The sequence below is a fragment of the Misgurnus anguillicaudatus genome, chromosome 3, assembly GCF_027580225.2.
Source record: "Misgurnus anguillicaudatus chromosome 3, ASM2758022v2, whole genome shotgun sequence".
Classification (NCBI taxonomy): Eukaryota; Metazoa; Chordata; class Actinopteri; order Cypriniformes; family Cobitidae; genus Misgurnus; species Misgurnus anguillicaudatus.
The window spans coordinates 22,365,578-22,387,323 of record NC_073339.2 but is presented as its reverse complement, the minus strand read 5'-3'; the positions used below and the strand labels follow the sequence as shown (position 1 = coordinate 22,387,323).

At 42.4% G+C, this 21,746-nt stretch overlaps 1 protein-coding gene across 1 annotated transcript in view; it reads left to right on the top strand.

Moving 5' to 3' along the window:
• The window catches only part of LOC129444463 (nectin-3), an 88,117-nt gene extending 69,030 nt beyond the window's left edge, over positions 1-19,087 (top strand). Inside the window, exons 5-7 of the mRNA XM_073863126.1 lie at positions 5,047-5,328; positions 5,504-5,609; positions 18,670-19,087. Of these exons, the coding sequence (XP_073719227.1) occupies positions 5,047-5,328; positions 5,504-5,592 (371 nt within the window). The 3' untranslated portion in view covers positions 5,593-5,609; positions 18,670-19,087. The remainder of the gene's footprint in view (positions 1-5,046; positions 5,329-5,503; positions 5,610-18,669) is intronic.
• The last annotated feature ends 2,659 nt before the right edge of the window (positions 19,088-21,746 follow it).

Genomic DNA, 21,746 nt, shown 5'->3' with positions numbered 1-21,746 from the left:
CCAGCTCAGCGGCCAGTTTATCTCCATGCATGACGCAACTCATAACTATTGCTGCTGGTTTTATTAAAGTTTCTCCAATTGTGTGTGGCTTTTTGGTCTGTGCAATCAAATGTGACACCTCAAATGAAGCCCTCTGAGCCTTAGCGGGGATAGTTGTCTGTTTAATAAGGACTTTCTTTTGTCTGTGTAACTCTTTCTTCTTTCTGCGGAAAAAGTCAGTGGGTTTATCTGCGAGGCTGGGGTGTTTGGTTTTTAGGTGTCTTTGCATTTTCACGGGCTTCAGACTCTCATGTTCGAGGACTTCGGAGCATACAACGCACTGAGGGTGTTGTACCTGATTTATAACAATGCACGTGAAACCATAGTTTATGTATTCCGCTCTGTATTTTCTGGCTTTCAAGGGGGGATGGTCCGTTTGTGGGGCACGGGTTTGGCGGCTGCCCTTCCGGAGGTGGAGGGTAGTGCGAGCAGCTCATCCTCTTCTCTGCCCTCTGCATTTTCCGCTGATCCCGCTCTCTCATCAGCAGGCATCTCTGCTCTCTTCTCTTTTTCTTTTGATGATAATAATCACCGTTTCATTTTTGATCAAGTTTAGATCTCAAAATAGACCGATCGCTGTTTAGCACCAAATGTGCATTTAACGTTAGCTCGCTAGCGCATGTTGTTGTGCTGTAAATTGTGATTGAGGCCGTCACCAAGTGTCGTAATTAATCGGAGCAAACAAAGTTTTATTTCCAGTTTATTTTAATTATCCTAAATTTATACTCGCATCATTACAACCTTTTTAACATATAAATAAAAAAGAAATAAAAATAAAAAATAAAGTTTCTGGAAATCATCTTGCGACCCCCCGCCCTCCACTCCCCACTTTGGGAACTGCTGAGTTAGACAAGAGCGGAGCTTTGATTTTATATATCCCATGGCAAAGTAGGAGCTCTCACAAACATATGTAGATCCAAAGCAGGTCAGGATTTTCTAAGCACTGAAAGTGCAGTATATGTGTCTTTAGGAACGAAGGATATCCAGAATGTGTCTGCGCTTTCTTCCTTGTGCCTTTCTTTGAGAATGGCATTGTGCTGCAAGTCGATTAGCTGCTCCTCAAACACAGCACTTTCGACTCCAAGCTGGAGATCTTTGACTGACAGTGAAGTAGAAAGTATGTCGCAAGCAAATGGAATTTCCGTAAATGCCAGCACAGGTTTCATGGCCTTGATGTCTGCGAATCATCGAGAAAACTGCTCTTTTAGTTCAGTGATGTATGGGCAGTAGGCAGTGGGTAACAATGATTGTGCAACGGACTGCAGAACGGGGAAGTGTGTCAGGTCCTTTTCCTTAAGTTGTTGAACAAATAAGTCCAGTTTTGTTTCAAATGCGTACACATCATTGAACATCATCAGCAGAGTTTTTCCCCCTGAAGTTTGAGATTAAGTGAATTTAAATGACACGTTATGTCTGTTAAAAATGCAGCATTTTCAATTAAAGTGTCATTTAAGAGAGACAGTAAATTATGTTGACCCTCTTCCAAAAACATGCACACAGCAGGAAGCAATTGCATAAAACGGCATAACACCTTTCTGCGACTAAGCCATCGGACAGTGGTGGGCTATCAGGGCCTTCTCTGCTGGCCCTGTCAAAATAAAAAATATATTTCATAATTAATTAATCACAATTATAATTAAATGAATGTGTCTAAAAATTACTTTTTTAGTACTTTACGATTATATTTCCAGAAAAAATATGGTTATTTTTTTCTGAGTAGCTGGATTTTCCATGTCATCTAAACGCATCAGTGGACCAGCACTAGTAGCATTGCTAGCCTTTCATTGAAGCTGCCATTTCCTATTTGATTATAACTTTGACTGACGTGTGTCATCAGCCAATCAAATTTTGATGTGTAATGACAGAACGCCCTAGGGGCCAGCGGTGTGTAGTCACCACCCCCCACTGATGTCATGAACAATTTTTTTATTACTCCGTCATCATCGACGTTTGAACATTTTAGCGGGTTGTGAGTGAATCAGGAGTGAACTATGGCCGCAGCCTTCACACCTCCTAACGATCCTGTTTCCGATCTCCTTCATGTGCCTTTATCAAGGCGATCGTTTGGACAGAAGACAGAAATAATTTTAAGGGGAAGACCCACACCTACACTGGATGGCCTGACCAAGGCTGGCAAAGGTTTTGTGCGACACTTCACTACGAGTAACTACGACCGTTATGACTGGCTTACAGCGAGCACCAGGCAGAACAGGTTATTTTGCTGCCCGTGTTTGCTTTTTAATACTAGTGAGGGAACATGGAACACCACAAGTTTCATCAGCCTTAATAGCTTTACCAAGGCAGCTATTAAACATCAGGCATCCGAGCGACACCTCACAGCGTTTACATTTGAAGACTTTTGGTGAGTCCAGGGTGGATTTGCAACTGGATGAGCAGCGCAGACGAGAGACAAGCCTTCACAACGAGAGAGTGAGAAAAAACCGGGAAATACTGAAGCGCCTCATTGCTTGTGTCATCTTCTTGGGACAACAAGAATTGTCTTTCAGGGGACATGACGAGGGAAACCGGTCCCTGAATCGAGGTAATTATTTGGAGTTATTATCTCTGCTATCAGAATATGATGCTGACCTGCGACACCACCTTGCCACGGCCACTGTTTTTACGGGAACATCTGGGAAAATTCAAAATGATCTCATAAATGCTGTTGCTGATGTGCTAAATGATGCCATAAAAAAAGAGATTAATAACACCAAGTTTGTCGCAGTTATGGTGGATGAGACCACAGATTTCAGCAACACTGCACAGCTGTCATTTGTACTTCGGTACATTACTGGAACCAGAGTGAAAGAGAGATTTTTAAAGTTTGAGGATGTCACAGAAAGAAAATGAGCTCATGATCTAGCAGCTTCAGTACTTGAAGTGCTGGGCAGCTACGATTGCAAAACAAAGTTAGTGGCACAGTGTTATGACAGAGCCGCTGTAATGACATCAGGACTTAATGGCGTACAGGCGCGCGTCAAACAGGCTCTGTTTGTGCACTGTTATGCATACACATTAAATCTCGTGATGTCTCAGGGAGCATCAAAAATACAAGAATGCAAGATTTTTTTTGCGAATCTGGGAGGATTGTCTGCATTTTTTACACGTTCTTCTAAGCAAACAACACTGCTGAATGAGTTTTGCAAAAGGCGGCTGCCGCGGGTTTCTCAGGTGAGATGGAACTTCAACTCCAGATTGGTGGGCACGGTCCACGACAAAAGAGCTGAGCTGGTCGAGCTTTTCCAGCACATCCTCAATCATGCAGAGGATTTTGACAATGAAACGGTACATTGTGCATCGGATCACTTGTCACAGTTGAAAAGCTTTGAGTTCTGTTTTTTTCTCTTTGCGTTAATCTGCATTTTTGATTATGCTGATGTGCTCTTCGGAATACTGCAAAATACGAGTTTAGACGTGCAGTTCAGTTTGGCCAGATTTGGGGACTTTTGCCAGAGTCTTTAAGGTGAGCGTGGAAAATTTGATGCTATCTATGAGAGGACCGGGGAGGCCGCGGGACAACCGAGCGCAGCAAGAGGCCGAACAGACCCGCACGCGCACTACAGACAGTTACACACAGCGCTAATCGACAGCATCATCACGCAAATCAGGAATCGATTTGAGGATCACAAGCGACTACTGTTTGTTTCATTGCTGGACGCACAGATGTTTACCAAATTCAAGCAGACATTTCCAGAAACAAAGCTGAGGAGCCTGGATAAGAACTACGGTGGATATTATGATCTGGGCAGACTCAGAGCAGAGCTCAAAGGGATGTACAGCATGACAAACTTTCAGGGAAAGAGTCCAAGTGACCTACTGACATTTCTGAGGAGCACGGGGCTTGCAGTCAGCATGTCACAGCTTTATGCCCTCACATGCTTGATCATGACAATACCAGTGTCCACCGCATCAGTTGAGCGTTCTTTCTCAGCTCTCAAGCACATCAAAACTTATTCGCGCAATGCAACCGGACAAACACGACTCTCTGCACTGGCATCTATTGCCATAGAGAAGGAGCTGCTCATTCATCTTAAGCAGGACGCGCAACTGCATGAGGAGGTCATTGAACGTTTCATCAGAAAGGATCGAAGGATGGATTTCATTTACAAGTAGTGGGTAAGTGTTACTTCTCACTGTTTAGGAGAGATACAGTTATTGCCGTATTTTATTTATATACATTTGCATTGCTGTCGCTTGAGTAGCGCGGGTTATGCTGTGTTGATGGGCCTACAGCGGTTCAATGCACAGTGGTGTGCGTTTATTGTTTTTTTATCTGGGGGGGCGGGGTGTTGGTCGTTACAGAAGGCCCTGACTGAAAGCCCACAGTACGCCACTGCCATCGGACCTCTACATGCATTGCCAAGTCACCATATGCACTCTCACACTCTTCTACGAGCGATTGGAACTGTGTATGTTTCAGCGCGTGTGCAAGAATAAAGTTCACAATACGTACCACCCTGTCCATTGTCTCTTTGAGTGCTCCGCCTCTTAGTTTGCTGCATAATTGCTCCTGATGCAGAATGCAATGATATGAAAAGAATGCCGACATTTCAGGATCTTTTCTAAGCAGAACAATTAAACCTTTCTCCTTTCCGACCATTGAAGGAGCTCCATTGGTGGTCACAGAAACAAGGTTTTTAAGATTGATGCTGTTGCCTGGACCATGGAAAAAGTTTTTTAGCACAGAGTAAATGTCCTCTGAGACAGATGAGACACACTGGTTTGCCCTTTACCTCAAGAAAAGCAAATTCAGATTCCCACGCAGGTTTAAAAGTCATGTTTTCATCGTCCACTTTTTGTTGTTTGGTCGCCATCAAAATAATACTAAGAGATGAAAAAGTTCTGTGGGTTTTGCTGATTTGGCACTTACAGACTAGTCTCGCAATAGGTTGCATGAAAATTCGCGGGCCGCCTGTTGAGAACCTTGGCATTAAAACATTTAATTGAAGTATTTGGAAAATAGCAGAGAACTATATGAGTGAACTAATCATTTAATGTGTTTTTTAGTTCTACCCAAACCTGAGGCCAGTTACATTACTGTAACACAAGGAATTGTTGAGGCAAACTGCACAGCTGTGTCCCGTCCTGCAGCAGAGATCTCTTGGAATGTGGACGGTCATAACAAAACACTGGGCCCTTCTGTGAATTCATTTTACCAACTTGGTGACGGCACCACAATGGTGGTCAGCTCCATTCAGCTTCGGGCTGAACTACTGGACGATGAACTGATAAAGTGCGAAGTTCATCATCAGGGCCTTGGGTCAGCCGTCTTCATCTATCTAAATAAATGTGAGTAAAACTTGAGTAAAGTGAGCAAAAATGCATCTTTTTCATGTTTTTGCGGTTGTAAACACACTGCTTTAGCAAAATTTAAATGCATCCTAAATGCACTACTATTTTTTAATGTCAAATTATTTGTTGTTGATGTACTGTATATGTGCTTTCTTTGCTGCTATTCCTACAGCTAGGAACGGACATATCATTCTGATTTCTGCTAGCTGTGTGGCCCTAGTCCTGCTTATATGTTTATGTATCTGCCTGAAGAGGTGCTGACTTCACGTGCTGATATGGTCAGTAGCACCACAAACATATCTGTCTATCTTAAATTGATGGGCATGTGTATATAATGCTGCTCTAGTAATTTACCAATTTACAATTATTAAATAATGATGAATTTGTCCTGAATTTATGCAGGACAAAATAAGGATGAAAGCATTTAAATATTAGCATGCAAGGGAAATTACTCTGAAATAATTTTAGACTGATATAAATTATGGTAACACTTTACAGTGTTGATAATTTCATTAAAATTTGTTAATGGAATGAAATAACTTAAAAGCAATGAACAACTTTAACCACATTTATTAATGTAGTTCAGTGGTTCTTAGTTTTGGTTCTAGTTGTTAAATGCTAATAAACCTTATGCATTTACACCTTTAATTAATTAATTCTGTTGTAGTGTAGCCAAAATTATTTGCCTTTAAAACTAGGTTAGATTTGTCAGGTAATGTTATCAACTTCCTGGTGCTAGGTGAAAAAAATGAATGCAACTTCAAAATGCTTTGCAAGATGCACACAGACACCTTAAAAAACTGCAGGTATATGTGTTAGGGGTAAAAATCAAGCTTCCTCCTGTCATTCAACAGATCTATTTTTCAGTTATAGTTGGGGACCACTCATGTTATACAGATTGCTTGTGTATTTTTTCTCACTTCAGTTCTACCACATCAATAGCCCTTTACTTTTGGGTTTAACTTGTTGTTTTGTAGAACCTTTTATTCAAAGTGACTTACAGTTAAAGAGACAGTTGTGTGTAGTGTTGACTGCTCATGAGTTGACCTCACATGAAACAGTATTTGAAAATATAGCATTTCGGTTAGCAGCCCAGACCACTAGGCCACACCACCCTCATCTATGACCCATATCTAGTGACAATGTAGCAAACAAAAAGCTGTTATGAATGGCCAAAATTACATTAACCATGACTATAATCTTCTCTTCTCAATAATCATACATTAACTCATACTAATTATAAAGAATGATTATGATGTAGCTTTGTATTCAGAACCCAACAAATGCTGTATGTACTTTATAAAATCTGTCTGCAAAATAATTTTATACCCAAACATAAATATTACATTATGTTCAGCTAAAAAGATCTATGCTCTGTAATGGGCGTTCCAGTGTAAATCTGCTGTGCCCCAGTGTAAATCTAATGTTTTAGCAGTTTACGTTATTGGCCTGTGTATTCAGTTACATTTATAATCACGGAAAAAATCTATATGCAACCTAAAAACCCACTTTTCACACTTAAAAAAGCGGTGCAGTCCCACTTCAGCTGAAAACACAAACTGACGCATGCACGGCCTGCAGAAATCCATCTCCGCACGACTGTGTGTTTCCTCAACTGCAGCTTGCATCTACGCAAAACACAGAAGTCCAGGTGACGGAACGCAATTAATTTTTTTGTGCGTAGCAGGGAAAGGGAAGCAGAAAGGGTAGATGAGTTTGACGGAGATGAGACAAACTACATCCTCAGCCAGTCAGGTCTCAGACAACAAGAAAAAGGGTTTAGTACAGTGGTTCTCAAACTGGGGCTGCGAGATGGTGCCGGGGGGGGGGGGGGGGGGGGTTGGGGCAGTTTTATGACATTTTAAAAAATACATTAATTTATCATGAATTCTGTATAATTAATACTAAAAAAATAAGGCTACTAACCAACAGCACTTAAAATTGTAACTATAAAGTAGCTTGCATCTACGCAAAACACAGAAGTCCAGGTGACGGAACGCAATTTATTTTTTTGTGCGTAGCAGGGAAAGGGAAGCAGAAAGGGTAGATGAGTTTGACGGAGATGAGACAAACTACATCCTCAGCCAGTCAGGTCTCAGACAACAGGAAAAAGGGTTAAGTACAGTGGTTCTCAAAGCCCGGGCTTTTATTTTCCCAAACCTATCATCACACCAGGCGTCTAAAAGAGACAGGCGTCTATAAGAGACAGGCTTTTAATTTAATTGTTCCAGCATGACAGCAGGAGGTTACCACATATTACGTTTTATTTTTAATTTGAATGTGTTTAACAAATTAGTTCGTGTAATAACAACAGTCTTAAATTATTGGCAGTATAAATAAAGCAAACAAGGATATGTTTTTTTATTGGTTGTTGCGTGAAATCTTACCCAGATACAACAGTGCTATTTTCTGATTGGCTATTGTGTAGCCTCTTTCTCTTTTTTTGTATTGGCTCGCTCGACTAGAACTCTAGGGAAGACGGGCTTGATAGAGAGAGAGAGCAGTGCGGCCAGATACATTTTGGGCGCTGCATGACAAAAGACTGAAAGCCCGTCTATTATCAGCGGCCCCAAAACACTACCGGCCCACCGGGAAAAGTCCCGACTCTCCCGATTGCCACTTCGCTACTGTCATCATCACCTCAATCCTGGCGACGAAGCTTGTTGTGTTGTCATAGTGATGAGTAACGGAACGACTGCGTCTGTCACGTGACATCTACCGGTAAGCAAAAAAAAAACTTTAGCGTGTTCAATCTGCACCATAGAACTGTCTTAAACAGACTATCTGACGGGGTTTAGAAGATTAAATACAACCCGAAACTAAAAAACAGACCAGGCCTTTATTTGAGACAGGCGTTTATTTACCCAAACCTGTCGTCACACCAGGCGTCTAAAAGAGAAAGGCGTCTATTTGGGACTCGGCTATTATTTGAAGTTTTACGGTACGTAACAGATTGGTAAGGTAAGAATACTTAACTATTAAAACCATGTCTGCATTTGTGATCGTAGAAACGATAAAAAAAAACAAGCGCTACACTGCACTGCTCAAAACTTGCATTTGAATCATGGTTTAGTCAGTAGTACATTTTTAAAATATATAAATATATACTTCTTACAGGCTGTATGTCAGAAGCGGGTGGAATTATGATAATGACCGTCGTGTCCACGTCAACTGGCCCAGGAAGTAAACGGTTGCCTACAATTTACTTTGAGATTTGTACCTTTTGCATATCGGAAACATGTACTAATACTCACACACTAAAAGAAATGTAAAATTGTGAATCGGATATTTGGTGCTCTTTAAAGTCTACACTATTTAATAATACTGTCATGTGTGTATATGTGGGTGATTCTCACGAAAACTTGGTTTTAAAAATGTCAAGCATGAAAATGTAAAATTTGCTTAAATTTACTTTTTTCCCACCAGACATTGAAAAACAAAGTCTGGAGTAAATGGGAACATTAATTTAAAAACTTTTACTTGTCATTTAACACTTTTTGTAACATAATTAAAAAAATGAGTCCTAATAAATCTCATTACCGCAACAGTCAGAAAACATCAACACTGACATATTTTCAAAATGACATGACAAACCTGAAAGAACATAATTTGGAGATTCTGCACATGCATTTAAAATCAAAGTATTATGCTTCTATTAATTAAATTAACATTTAATAAGCATCTGTTGCGGTAATGATAATCAAAATGTCGTGTAAGCATTCTGACGAGACAATATTTCAAATTAACTGTAAAAAAAGATCTTACCTGGTAGCCATCTTGAAGTAACTGGTCCATGTGCTTGGTCACTCAAAATCAAACTTTATTAAAATTCTGTATGTGTGCTTAAACTGTTCTCAAAAAGTGTTGCGGAGGATGAGAACATCAGGCATGGACACATCATTTTCCTAATTTTTCTTCATTATTATTATACATGAATATTCAGTAAATATTTTTTCTGTCATCTAAAGTAGTCTAGCAAAACGTCTCGGTTACGGATGTAACCCTCGTTCCCTGAAGGAGGGAACGGAGACGTCACGTCGTGACCGACGAATTGGGAGCTCGCTTAGAGAGACCAATCTGCTTCGAATACTACTAAAACGCCAATGAACTTGGCATTGAGATATTTGCATAATGCTGGCGCCGCCCCGCCAGGTGCGTATATAAGGCGCACGTGCAAATAGGGAAATCAGCTTCTGTTCGCTGAGAAAGCCGGAAGGTGACCGGCCTAAACAGCAGGTGGCAGCACCTGTGGCGACGGGACGTGACGTCTCCGTTCCCTCCTTCAGGGAACGAGGGTTACATCCGTAACCGAGACGTTCCCTTTCAGTCGGTCACTACGACGTCACGTCGTGACCGACGAATTGGGAAACCCTACTAAAACGCCACTAGGGGCTGACCTCTTCCAGTGTCTGCATAAAGCCCTCCGGTTCCACTTAAGGATAGGAGAATTAGGTTTTAAGGCAGAAGGCCGGGCACTAGATGTTCCTTTAACCCACAGTAGTGCCAGCGACTGGGAAGCGCCCTATCTGAGCGGTATAGGGACGCTGCGGAAGCCACTGCCCCGTAAAGGGCTATTGGTGGGCGAAAGTCAACCGTAGTTGAGGTAAATGACAGCCGTGGCTGTGTAAGCAAAGCAGTGCTCTGCTAAGGGAAACGTGGGCTGGTAGGATTAACCCCACGGAATAATACTCACAAAGGAACCCGTTGGGACACAATGTGGGGCCCTGGCCAAACACGTAGGTTCGTAAGAATACAGCTAGTGAAAGGCTGACAGCCAATGCTCCGCAACAAAGGCTGTCAAGGCAGTGGAGAGAGCAAATCAAACCATTACGCATTTTTGCTCTGTTAGCCTTCCATACTGAAACTCAATTTGGAGCCTCAGTCGGAGGCTGCAAGCCGACTTGCGAGTCTGCTCTCCGTGTCCTCCCTGGTGAGGACAGAACACGAGAGGATACAGGCTCGATACGAACATTGTAGAATCTAATGAACGTATTAGGTGTCGCCCAACCAGCAGCTCTACAGATGTCTGTTAGCGAGGAACCACGAGCTAATGCCCAAGATGAGGCAACACTCCGAGTGGAGTGCGCTCTCAAATTAAGGGGCAAGGAATGCCCTGCAAATTATAAACCAGGGCGATAGTATCAACTATCCAATGAGACATCCTCTGCTTAGTGACAGCTTTCCCTTTCTGCTGGCCACCATAACAAACAAAGAGCTGGTCTGAGGTCCTGAAGCTTTGCGTGCGGACCACGTAGAATCGCAGTGCGCGTACGGGGCACAACAAAGCCTCGGTTGGGTTTGCCTGCTCCAAAGGCAACGCTTGCAAGCTCACCACCTTATCTCTGAAGGGAGTGGTGGGAACTTTGGGCACGTAGCCTGGTCTGGGTCTTCAGTGAGACAGCAGGACCAAACTAAAGGCACGAATCGTCAACAGAGAATGCATGTAAATCTCCTACTCTCTTCATGGAGGCCAATGCTAGCAGGGTCAGAGTTTTCATTGATAAAAACTTCAGACTCGCAAACTGCAAAGGCTAAATCGGAGACCTGAAGGCTTCAGCACCATGGACAGGTCTCAGGAAAAAAGAGGGAGGGCGCGAGGGGTTTAGCCTGCGAGCGCCTCTTTAAAATGTAATAATTAAATCATGCTGGCCAACTGATCTGCCGTAGATAAGTGAGTGATGAGCAGAAATAGCGGCGATATCAATTTTAATGGCGGAGGGACAGCCTACCATCTAACCCATGTTAAAGATATAAAAGCATAATGTTAAAGGGCATTCTCTGGGTCCTCGCGTTGCGAAGAGCACCGGGTGACGAAAAGGTTTCATTAAGCGCGTAAGCCCGTCCTGTGGACGGTGCTCGACCGCGTCGATGGTGTTAGATACCGCTTGCGATAAATCACCTAAACCTTGCGCGCGCTCAACGACCGTACATGGATATCCACAGGTCGGGGCGCGAGTGCCAAATGTGCCCCTTCCTAAGAAAGAAAGTCCTTCCTCAGGGGAATCCGCCAGGGAGGGCTGTCGCGAGGAGCATTAACTATGAAACCAATTCTTGGCCGTCCAGTACGGACGATTAATAAAAGGCTCTCCTCGTCCTGCCTGACTTTGCACAGTGTCTGCGCAATAAAGCTCACTGGAAGGAATGCGTATTTACGCACCCCCCGCGGTCAGCTGTGTGCCAACGCATCCACGCCGAGGCTGCCCTCGGTTAGTGAATAAAATAGGCGACAGTGGGTATCGTCCGGCGACGCAAACAGATCTATCTACACACAACCGAACTTCTTCCAAATTAGCTGGACCGTCTGGGGGTGGAGTCGCCATTCGCCGGGGGCGCAGCTCGGAAGCGCGTACCGCTGTATTGAGCGATCCCGGGATGTAAATGGCACGAAGGGACCTCAGATGCTTCTGACTCCAAAGGAGGAGATGACGAGCGAGATGCGACAGGTGACGAGAGCGCAAAAACCGCCTTAACGGTAAATAACGCAACAGTCGCAAAGTTATCGGTGTCGACAAATACATCCTTCCCTCGCATCTCCATAGCGGAGCGTACAAGTCCCAGATATACAGCGCACCGCTCACGGCAGTTGGGGTGCTATGCACACCCCAGACTGCAGGCCCGTCATACGTGGCTGAACATCCCGTGCTTAGGGCATCGCATGCTACAGAATGCCAGGAGACCCCTCAGAGGCATATCTTGCTATCAGAAATGCTGGGTCTACTACGGGGAAATTTAAATGACACGCAGGTGTAGTGTTTACACAATGTATGCCGATGCGCCACGCTCTCCTCGAGACTCGATCGTAAAGCCAACGCTGAAGCGGTCTCATATGACGCAGCTCGAACAGTGTCACGGCTGCAGCATGCTGTCATATGTCCAGGAGCTTCTGAAATTGTATCAGAGGGACCGCGTACTTCCCTCGAATTAAACCGAGGCAAGTCAGAACTGACTAGTTGCGCGCTCTTGTAAAACACGCCAATTAGTTGATCGAGTCTAATTCCATACTGAGAAAAAGGATCCTCTGCACGGGGCAAAGTTGCTCTTTCCCAGTCGACCTGATGACTTAAACGTGCGAGATGCCGAAGCATTAACTCTCTGTGTTCGCGCACGTCTGCCAAGAACGGGCTATTATAAGTCAACGTAAATAAAGCAGAATGCGAACAACGCTCTCTCTCTGATATTTTAATGCCGTGACTAACACTTTCATGGAGACACGGAGAGAGAGAGACAGCTCGAATGGTGTACTTAATATTAATATGCCCACCCCACGACGCAGAGCGAAAAAACGGTCTAAGGCGAGGGGAGATGGACACAAAAGTACACGTCTTACAGGTCTAAAGCTGCAACCGATCTGAATATTGAAATACGAGCCTCGGCGTTATCATCCAAAAAAGACCACCTCCGTAGAGCCGGGCGTAAATCAAATCGATCGTAACCCACCGCGTATTTCGGGTACTATGAGATAAAGGCTGGAAAAACCCTATCATCATATCATCATCTCGGTAAGAGGGACCGGCTCGATAATCCTTCGCCAGCAGGACATCGACTTATGCACGCAGTACATGTGCATCGGATACTTTCACTATAGTGAAACGAAAGCCCGAGAATTTCGGGGTTGTGCCGGTAATTGTATTTCGTAACCGAGGCGGATCGTGCGTAAAACCCAACGAAACGGGCTGGGAACTGAAGCCAAGCACCCAAGCACCGTACGAGGAGAATTAACGACACTACCGGTGTACCCGCGGCGGGGCAGCGAGGCGGGACAGGCGGGACTGCCGGTGCGTCTGCCGTGACAGCATAAGCATCTACAGTATGTGTGTGTGTGACACTGACCTGAGCCCGCTGAGGGAAACGGTCGTCCGGTCTCCTCAGCTGAGGACGCAGACTCCGACGGGTTTGCTGGTGGTCCGGTCTCCTGAGTGGAGGGCTCGGACTCCTCAGAACACCCGCTGGCGATAGAGGAGAGGTAGGGTGAGCTGGTGTGTGCCCGCTCACGGCTCTCTCGATCCTCTGGAGACCTGGAGAGGGAAGAGGAATGCACTCTGTGTGTGGTTAGTGGGCACCGGCTAACAGCCGGTGGAACATATGCAAACCAAGAATTTTCCACCCGACCCTCTATCGGGGGAAGGAGCGAATCACCGTCTCCTGAAGAGTGATCCTCTGCCAATCCAGGTCGCCCGCTTACTGGCCACTTAAACTCCCGATCTCACGGGAAGCGGCTAAGCGGGCGGGGCGAGCTGCTGACGACCGGTTCCCCCGCGCTGCCGAGATGGGGTCCGAAGAGGGGAACGGAGGTGGTCGCCGCAGGACGCCGACGGCGAGAGGCAGACTGAGGAACCGGCGTGGTGGTTTTTACCAAGGGCAGCTCTCCTTCGCCGGGGCGTGACCACAGAGATCGCCTCAGTCTGCGCAGCGGAGCTGTACGACTCCACGGCCTCGCCGAAGAGGCCGGTCTGTGAGACAGGAGCATTCAAGAAGTTGTTCTCGCCTGCGTCCGTCAGCCAGACACAGCCAAAGGTGGCGATCTTGAACCACTGTCGTGAACATCGCACGACTGAAGGTCGCGGCCTCCCTCGTAAATCCTTGGTGAACCCGTAGCAACGTTATTGCGTGCAGGGCTGAAGCCGCCTCTCCGCATGCCTGACGGATAGCGCCCGTAACTGGACGACTATCTACAAACACGGGAGGGAAGGGTTGGGTGGTCCCTCCAGGAACGCAGCTGCATCGCAACCCCCCGCTCCACTGAAGGGTCCCTGCCCTTAGCAGCTCCATTGGTGAGGGAGGTGAGGGGTGAAAGCTGAAGCTGAACGGCCGGATGGCCGCAAACCACGTCAGCTCTTCGTGCCGTCGGGAAGAAAGGCACAGGAGCAGAGGACCGAGAGGCCCGAGCAGCTCCAAAATACCAATCACGTGGGCGGTACGGTTCGGGCGGAGAGGGGTTAACCCCTCCAACTCTACCGTTACCGCCGCTCGAGCGGGCACGGCCGCCATCTCCGGAACGACTCCACTTCGGAGGAAAATTGGACACCCCTCTGATGCTGCAGAAGTGAACGGGACCAGAAGGAGGTCCAATGGATTCGGCAGACATCGTAGAACACGACTCTGCCGTCTCCACCGGAACCTCAACCGGCTGAGGATGAAAGGCCGGTAGGTGGAGGACGCGCCCTCCGTCCTCCTCAGCGTAGTGATGCGAAGAGCGTCATGCGAGCGCTTGACAGTCGCACCATGGCGGTGTCAGCACTGCAAAGACGCGGACAGCATTCCCGTAGAAACGTCAGTCGTCTCCGCAATCCAAGAGGGTTATGCTCTCACAGAGAGACCAAAAACTCTCCACGAGCGCAGCCTCAGAGTGCTTGATGCCCAAGCATGAAGACAGCGCTCGTGACCGTAACTGGAACCCTTATACCTCTCGCATCCAAGATCGCACGGACGAACAGCAATCCTGAAAAGGACGCTGATCTCCGAATATACGAGAGAGTGGCTGTCTTTAAAAAGACACAGAGCTCTCACGTATCACTCTTTTAGGGAAATCACTCTTTAGGTGCTCAGCTGATGATGCGCACAGGGAAAGGCAACGCACACACTAAACTCAAAACAAAAAATATGCAGAGCAGTGGAATACTGCGAGCGTCCGCTGTGTTAGTACTGCTTGTCAATCAACTTCAGCAACCGTTCCCAGAAGAGCAGATAGTAGCTTCTCAGTCAGATAAAGCCGGCTTTCGAAGCGAAAAAAGCTGATTTCCCTATTTGCACGTGCGCCTTATATACGCACCTGGCGGGGCGGCGCCAGCATTATGCAAATATCTCAATGCCAAGTTCATTGGCGTTTTAGTAGTATTCGAAGCAGATTGGTCTCTCTAAGCGAGCTCCCAATTCGTCGGTCACGACGTGACGTCGTAGTGACCGACTGAAAGGGAACATCCATTTATTTTTTTTTCATAATATTTTTGTGTTAATTTGATTAAATTACAACATAACGCATGTTCAAACACAGCCGGACACATTGCGGTAATGAGAATTTCAGCAGAAAATGAGATAAAATTTCCAATTATAAATTCTTATGTTGAAATCACACATTGTGCAAGGTAGAACACAGTATTGTGTTAATTCTGATGCTTTTTAATGTTAATATATTACACATTTTAAAGCTAAAATCATTAGTGCCGTGGTGTTTCAATGGTTTCGTGAGAATCACCCATGTACACCGTGTGCACAATTATTAGACAAGTTGCATTTTGAAGGATTACTCTTGTTATTGTACAACTACAGTGCTCTGGGTCAATTGAAATGTTAACAAACCCTTAAACCTGAACATTTAAAGCTCCCGTTCTTTCTGTGTTTTTGAAGCTTTGATTGTATTTACACTGCAAAATATAATGTTCACGTTTCACGTGTAAAAAAAACGCGGTGTTTTTACACATAATTTACTTATGTGCTGTTTTCACTGTCCTCAAAACGTACTGATGTCTTCCTTGTTCTATGAAGTCCCTCCTATAGAAATACGAATCGAGTTCTGATTGTGTAGCTTGTTTAGTGTGTTGTGATTCGATAGCAGCTTAGCTTGCCATTAGCTTAGCTGGCGACTGACGTATCCCTGTGGGCGGAGGTTAGTCAAAATACTGTTCTAGTGACGTCATTAAAGCAGGAAATAGAGGGCTGTATGCCAAACCTGCCATTCACTGTAGGCTTTGAAAGGTGAATTCTGTTAAAGAAAACAAATCGCCTGGCAGTGAACTTTGAGCTTTATCAATTTACAGGTATTATTTATGCTATTATAGCAACATTACACACTAACTAGGTTAGTTAAATTTGTAATTTAGAGTTTGTTTATTACTTTTACTATAACAGTTGAAAAAAAACAAGTGAGATGGTAAAATCTAAATGTTTTTCATTTAGTTGCTTAAAAATTCTGCACACTAATAGTTGCCTAATAACAGTGTACATATAAATATTCTCTTAAGAAAGACAAAACTTCACTTTTACTACTTAAATGTTTAGGTTTAAGGGTTTGTTAACATTTTGAATTGACCAAGAGCACTGTAGTTTTACAATAACAAAAGTAATCCTCAAAAATACAACTTGCCTAATAATTGTGCACACAATGTACACACTTAAACAAAACAAAAACTTAAAGAGGGCCTGACACAAATAGATTTTTTCTTACAGTGCATTTAAGTGTGAATAAAGGTCTTAGGTTTGTGCTCTGAATTTCTAAAGGTTTCTAAAAACCTAGCATTATGATATATCACAGACCTTAGTCAATATTCCCAAGGTCACATGCACTGTCAGACAAAATGTACGAGTTAAGTAGCAAAAATATCTAGTGCAACTTAAGTAACTTAAGCCAAGGGTGAAGTATGTTTTTACATAGCCACGTTTATCTACAGAACCACAGGAAGTCTAAGGAGTTACCACTTCCTGTCTTTTGCAAGAAGCCCCCCAACCTCAACTTATGTCATGATTGAGGGCTTTTGAGTTGCCATAAGCAACAGGACATGTTTAAAGATGAGTGTGTTTTGGGACAGTTAAAGATCCCATAAATTATCAAGTTAATAAACAGATTTTATCGAGTCAAGGACATTCACTTGGTAGCACAAAGTTAATATTGTGCAAAACAAGGCGAACCTTAAAATAAGTGACTGAGCAGATGAAAATAGCTTCATAACACTGTTTTGTAATGCTTTTTTTAAAAAGCTGATGGGACATCACATGCTACATGCCACATGCTATTAGGGTTTAGGTTTTTTAAAACCTCTCCCAGATTGTGTGCAGAGGCGAAATCTGTCCATATGCTATCAAAATATTCCTTTTTTTGTTTATAGGTTAGCATCAGTTTTTTGTAAGGATTTGTAATTATTTGTAATAACCTGCTAAACATACAACATTTACTAGTTGATGGTACATAATAAAAAGGGTAGTTAGGTTCATTAATTTCCACGAATTATTTCGTGGCAGTGGCTAAATACTGTACACTTAGGGTTAGATACTATTTATTTACTCCAAGTGCAAATAGTGATTTTATAATTACACTAAGTGACAATAGCGCTTTTTTCGTGAAATGCTATATAAAGTACCAATATATTGAAAATATAGATATATTCTATTTACACCATGTGGTAGCCATTCTTTGCAATAAGTGTATTATTCAAGGAAAAGAGACGCTGGTGTTTGCTGGATAATTACTCAATCTAATGTGTAATTCGAGTTTAAAGTTAAGCGAGTGTCTTGTGAACGCGGGTGTCTCTTCATCATAAACCCTTTCGACGCATCTGCAGCATGCACATATTTTGACATGATGTGCGATGCACAGGTTCACATGGCGCAGCAAACACATGCTTTGACATGACGAGCCACACACATAACACGCCAAACACATATTTTGCATTCCTGCCTCCCCGGAAGAGAAGCCACCACATGCCACTGAGGTGGACCTAATACAAAAAGTGCTGCTCCATTCTTTTGTCATTGAAGGCATTAATACTTTCTTTTATCCAGTCCTTAGCTATTTTGTATATCAATATCTAATTAATTAATTAATTAGCCAAGAAAACATTACTTAGAACTATGGACATGCCATCATGCCAAATACTGTCACGAGTCCTGTACTTTTCCTCCTGTCCTTGTGTTGCTCCTGCCCCTTGTTTGTTGCCATGGACAATAATTCATACTCCACCCACTGCCTATCTGTTTCCATGGTTACTCATTGTCTCTGCCCTATCATTGGTTGTCTTCATGTATTTATTGCACTGCCTGTTTTTTGTTCTTTGTTGGTTCTTGTTTCATTTAATGTGGATGTTTCCGCTCATGGTTTCTTGTGTGTTTCCTTGTTTTATGATAATAAATCTTAAACTGCATTTGGATCCGCTGCCTGCCTCACATGTTACACATACCTACCAATGTATAATATTTTTTCTCCATCTCTACAAGAGTAGTTTATTTTCATTACATTGTTCATTTTAATCAAAGTTGTTTCAGTAGTGATGAAATCTCATGAGTCTCAAAACTCAACTTTGGAGTGTATTACGTAAACCGCTTTGGAGAAAAGTTTTGGTTCCATTTCCTAAAAATTAGGCCTAGATACTCTTTGTACGACTTTATGACTGTTAGTTGCTGATATGTTGAGGGGTTACACTAAACTCTGCATGGGCTTTTGCTGTGTAATTTTAAACCAGGTCAAATCATTCAGCTATAGATACCTATCAATTAAATAATTTAGATTAACAGTTGAAGTTTTTAATGTCAAAGATTTTGTTTAATTCTCCAGTGAAATATCCAGAAAACGTTTACTAACTCTTTTTTATTCCATCCTTTTCTTCCTTCCTTTCTTTTTCTGAAATACAGAAAATGCTGCTGTCTTCAGATGTTCAACTGAACCAAACGATGACAAGTTTTCTAACTTAACTGTTATTCAGTACTACTATATAAAAACAAACATTTAATCACCAATACTAAATAGGCTACTTTATTTATTATAGACTGTATATTTACAAGATTTTTATGTATCTAGCTACTGTACGTGAGTCATATTCCTAAAATGATAGGAACCAAGCTTGTATTTTCTAATAGTTCCTGTAAGCACAGCACATAATAAGGCATCAGCTGTAACAAGGGTAATAACCAGCTATTGCTAGCTTTGCTTAGCTTTTCTGATGTCTAAATTCAAACAGTTTATTAGAGGAAAACACATTTGTCACAAGATTGTTTTGACTTTAAGTTATGTTGTTTTGATGTTTGGATTAAAGTAAAATGTTATATACTGCATAGTGCTTCTTCATTTCCCACAAGAGAGAAGCGCGCCATAGCTTTAAGCTTGTGCTCCTGTATAGTTTAGTAGTAGAGCATTGGATTAGCAGTTCAAGAAGTCATGGGTTTAAACCACTGATCTTTCCCTGAATCAAATGTTAGTTTTTGCCACGGTTTTAAACGTTATCTTAAAGGAACAGTATGTAGGATTGTGGCCAAAACTGGTACTGCAATCACAAAACCTGTGGCTAAAACTGGTACTGCAATCACACAAGTGGCGGCCAATACACAACATGACAACATAAACATCAGTTGAGGGCTGCAACTCTACTTTTTAAATGACAATATCCTGGCCGGACCACTGTTGTCAGTGAAATAAGTATTTAACATGAAAATGATTTCTTATTGTCTAGTGACATATCAGGGCCATTTTATGATTCATTGATATCAATTTCTTACATACAGTTCCTTTAACGGTTTCATAATACATGCAATTAACATCGTTAACGCATTTTACTATATGAACAAAAACAATACTTAACACAATACCATAACATTTTATTATTACATGCACATACAGTACTTAAAGCATTGTTATTTATTTAGATATCAGAATGAGCATGCACTCTGGGAGTGGCTGGGTTATTTTTGACCTGGTGTGTGGGTGTTGGACGGAACACATGCTGGGTTAAAAATGATCCCGTGCTGGGTTAAAAACGAGTTGTTGTTTTGCAACCATGGGGTATAATAACCCAGCAGTTGGGTTAACATGGCCCAGCACGTGTTCTGTCCAGTATTTGCCCATTATGGGTCGGAAATAACCCAGCCATTTTTAGAGTGTAGTTGCCTTAATATGCTGCGTTCTTTCTGCTGATCTGATACTGTAATGAAGATGAAGGTAAAATGTACAACTTTCAATAATGTACAGGGAGACTTTAGATATAAAAACATAGACGGGTAAAGTAGTGTTTTATCATTAAAATCTGATAACGTCCTATTAATTTAATAGAATGTTTGGGCATACCAATCTGGCTGAAATAATAAAGTAAATGTCTCTTTGTTAATACTGTGTGACATTCTCAATCGGATGATACTGTTTTTGTTTGCATTGTTTACTAAACAAAAACAACATGTTTTTGCACCAGAGGTATTCACATTGTGTGTTTTCATCCACCCACTCATAAAGGAAATAATGAACAAAAAAGCATTACCGCATTTACTGTTATATCACCTGGCTAACAGTAGGCCTACTGGTGTTGTTCACTAACATCCCGTATAGCCTACCAAATTCTCTAAATGATTGTCCAAAATGTAATTTATTTTAGTTTATACATTTCGACCACATTTTTCCCATTTAAAAGAACACATTGTAAGATCAGAGCACATGCTTATACAGCACCTATAAGGGGAAAGAGCTTACAGTGATAAAGGTTCAAGTCTACTGAACACTGTATTCCTGTCATTCTACACTATACTCTCTAATAAAATACTGTATATTAAAACAGTAATGAACTCAAATACACTTTCGGTATAAAGACCTTCTCTAGGGAACCGAGACATTGAGCAGAACTGAGAAAGACATGTAAGTCGGTGTGTAATTTTGTACTTTTAAAATCTGTAAAATGTACCTTTGGCAGGAGATTGTATTTTAACCTTTAAATGCATACCTTTGGTCTTTAGTGACCTGGGGCATCATCCATTACCCTCCCTCATTTGTTTTTAGAAGTTAGACCTCTGCCTTCTTGGTAAAAAATAATCATAAATGCAAACATGTAAAATAAATGTTTTCTAATTAATTTATTGTAAAATTATACATGATACAAAACATTAATGAAGCAAAACTTTTTAATGATTTTTTTCTTCCTGGGTTATGTCTTGGTAAGCTATGGAGCCATGTGGATTTTGCATGTTGTCCCAGTATTAGCCCTTGGTGTGTGAGTGTAAGTATCTGTGTGTGTGACTGATTGCCCTGCGATGAACTGACATGTGACCTCACATGGCTGGTTTGGATGAATGAATCAGTGAATGAATAAATGGATGGCTGTATGAATGGATGGATGTGGACTAAAACTATTTGATAGTTTGGTGTGTGACTTTTACAGTTTTTTATTGGAAAGGGTTTAAATAGTATTTGTCAATGAACCATAAACAATTATTACATATGTATCTGTGAAACATAATAATAACATTGTAATAAAAAATATTAATAACCATGTGTCCTCCAAACGTGATCAAGAACTTACACATCCCTTGGTGTAAAAGTGGGGTAACTCTCACAGAAATAACTGATAAATGGTGGGGTCTATGAGAATGACATGCAGTGTCAACATTGTCACTCCCAGCTTCACATATTAATGCTTGGTCAACGCCTCTTGATGTCAATTTGTAAGGCACCGTCACCCCATAGTTTCTTAATGTGCAGGGTGCCCCATTGCATTCAATGGGAAACCTTTGGTGTCAATACAAGAAGCAATAAGCATGAGATTTTATCGTCATTATAAAGTATATTGTATGTAAGTATACTGTTAAGTATATTGTTAGTAAATATTCTGGGTTTACACTAATATATACCAAAGTATATTGGTGTATAGCCAGCATAATTGTATTTACATGGCACAATTTAGACATTTTTGATAATGTATTCCAGCTGCTAACAAGCACTTAAAGCAACTGGT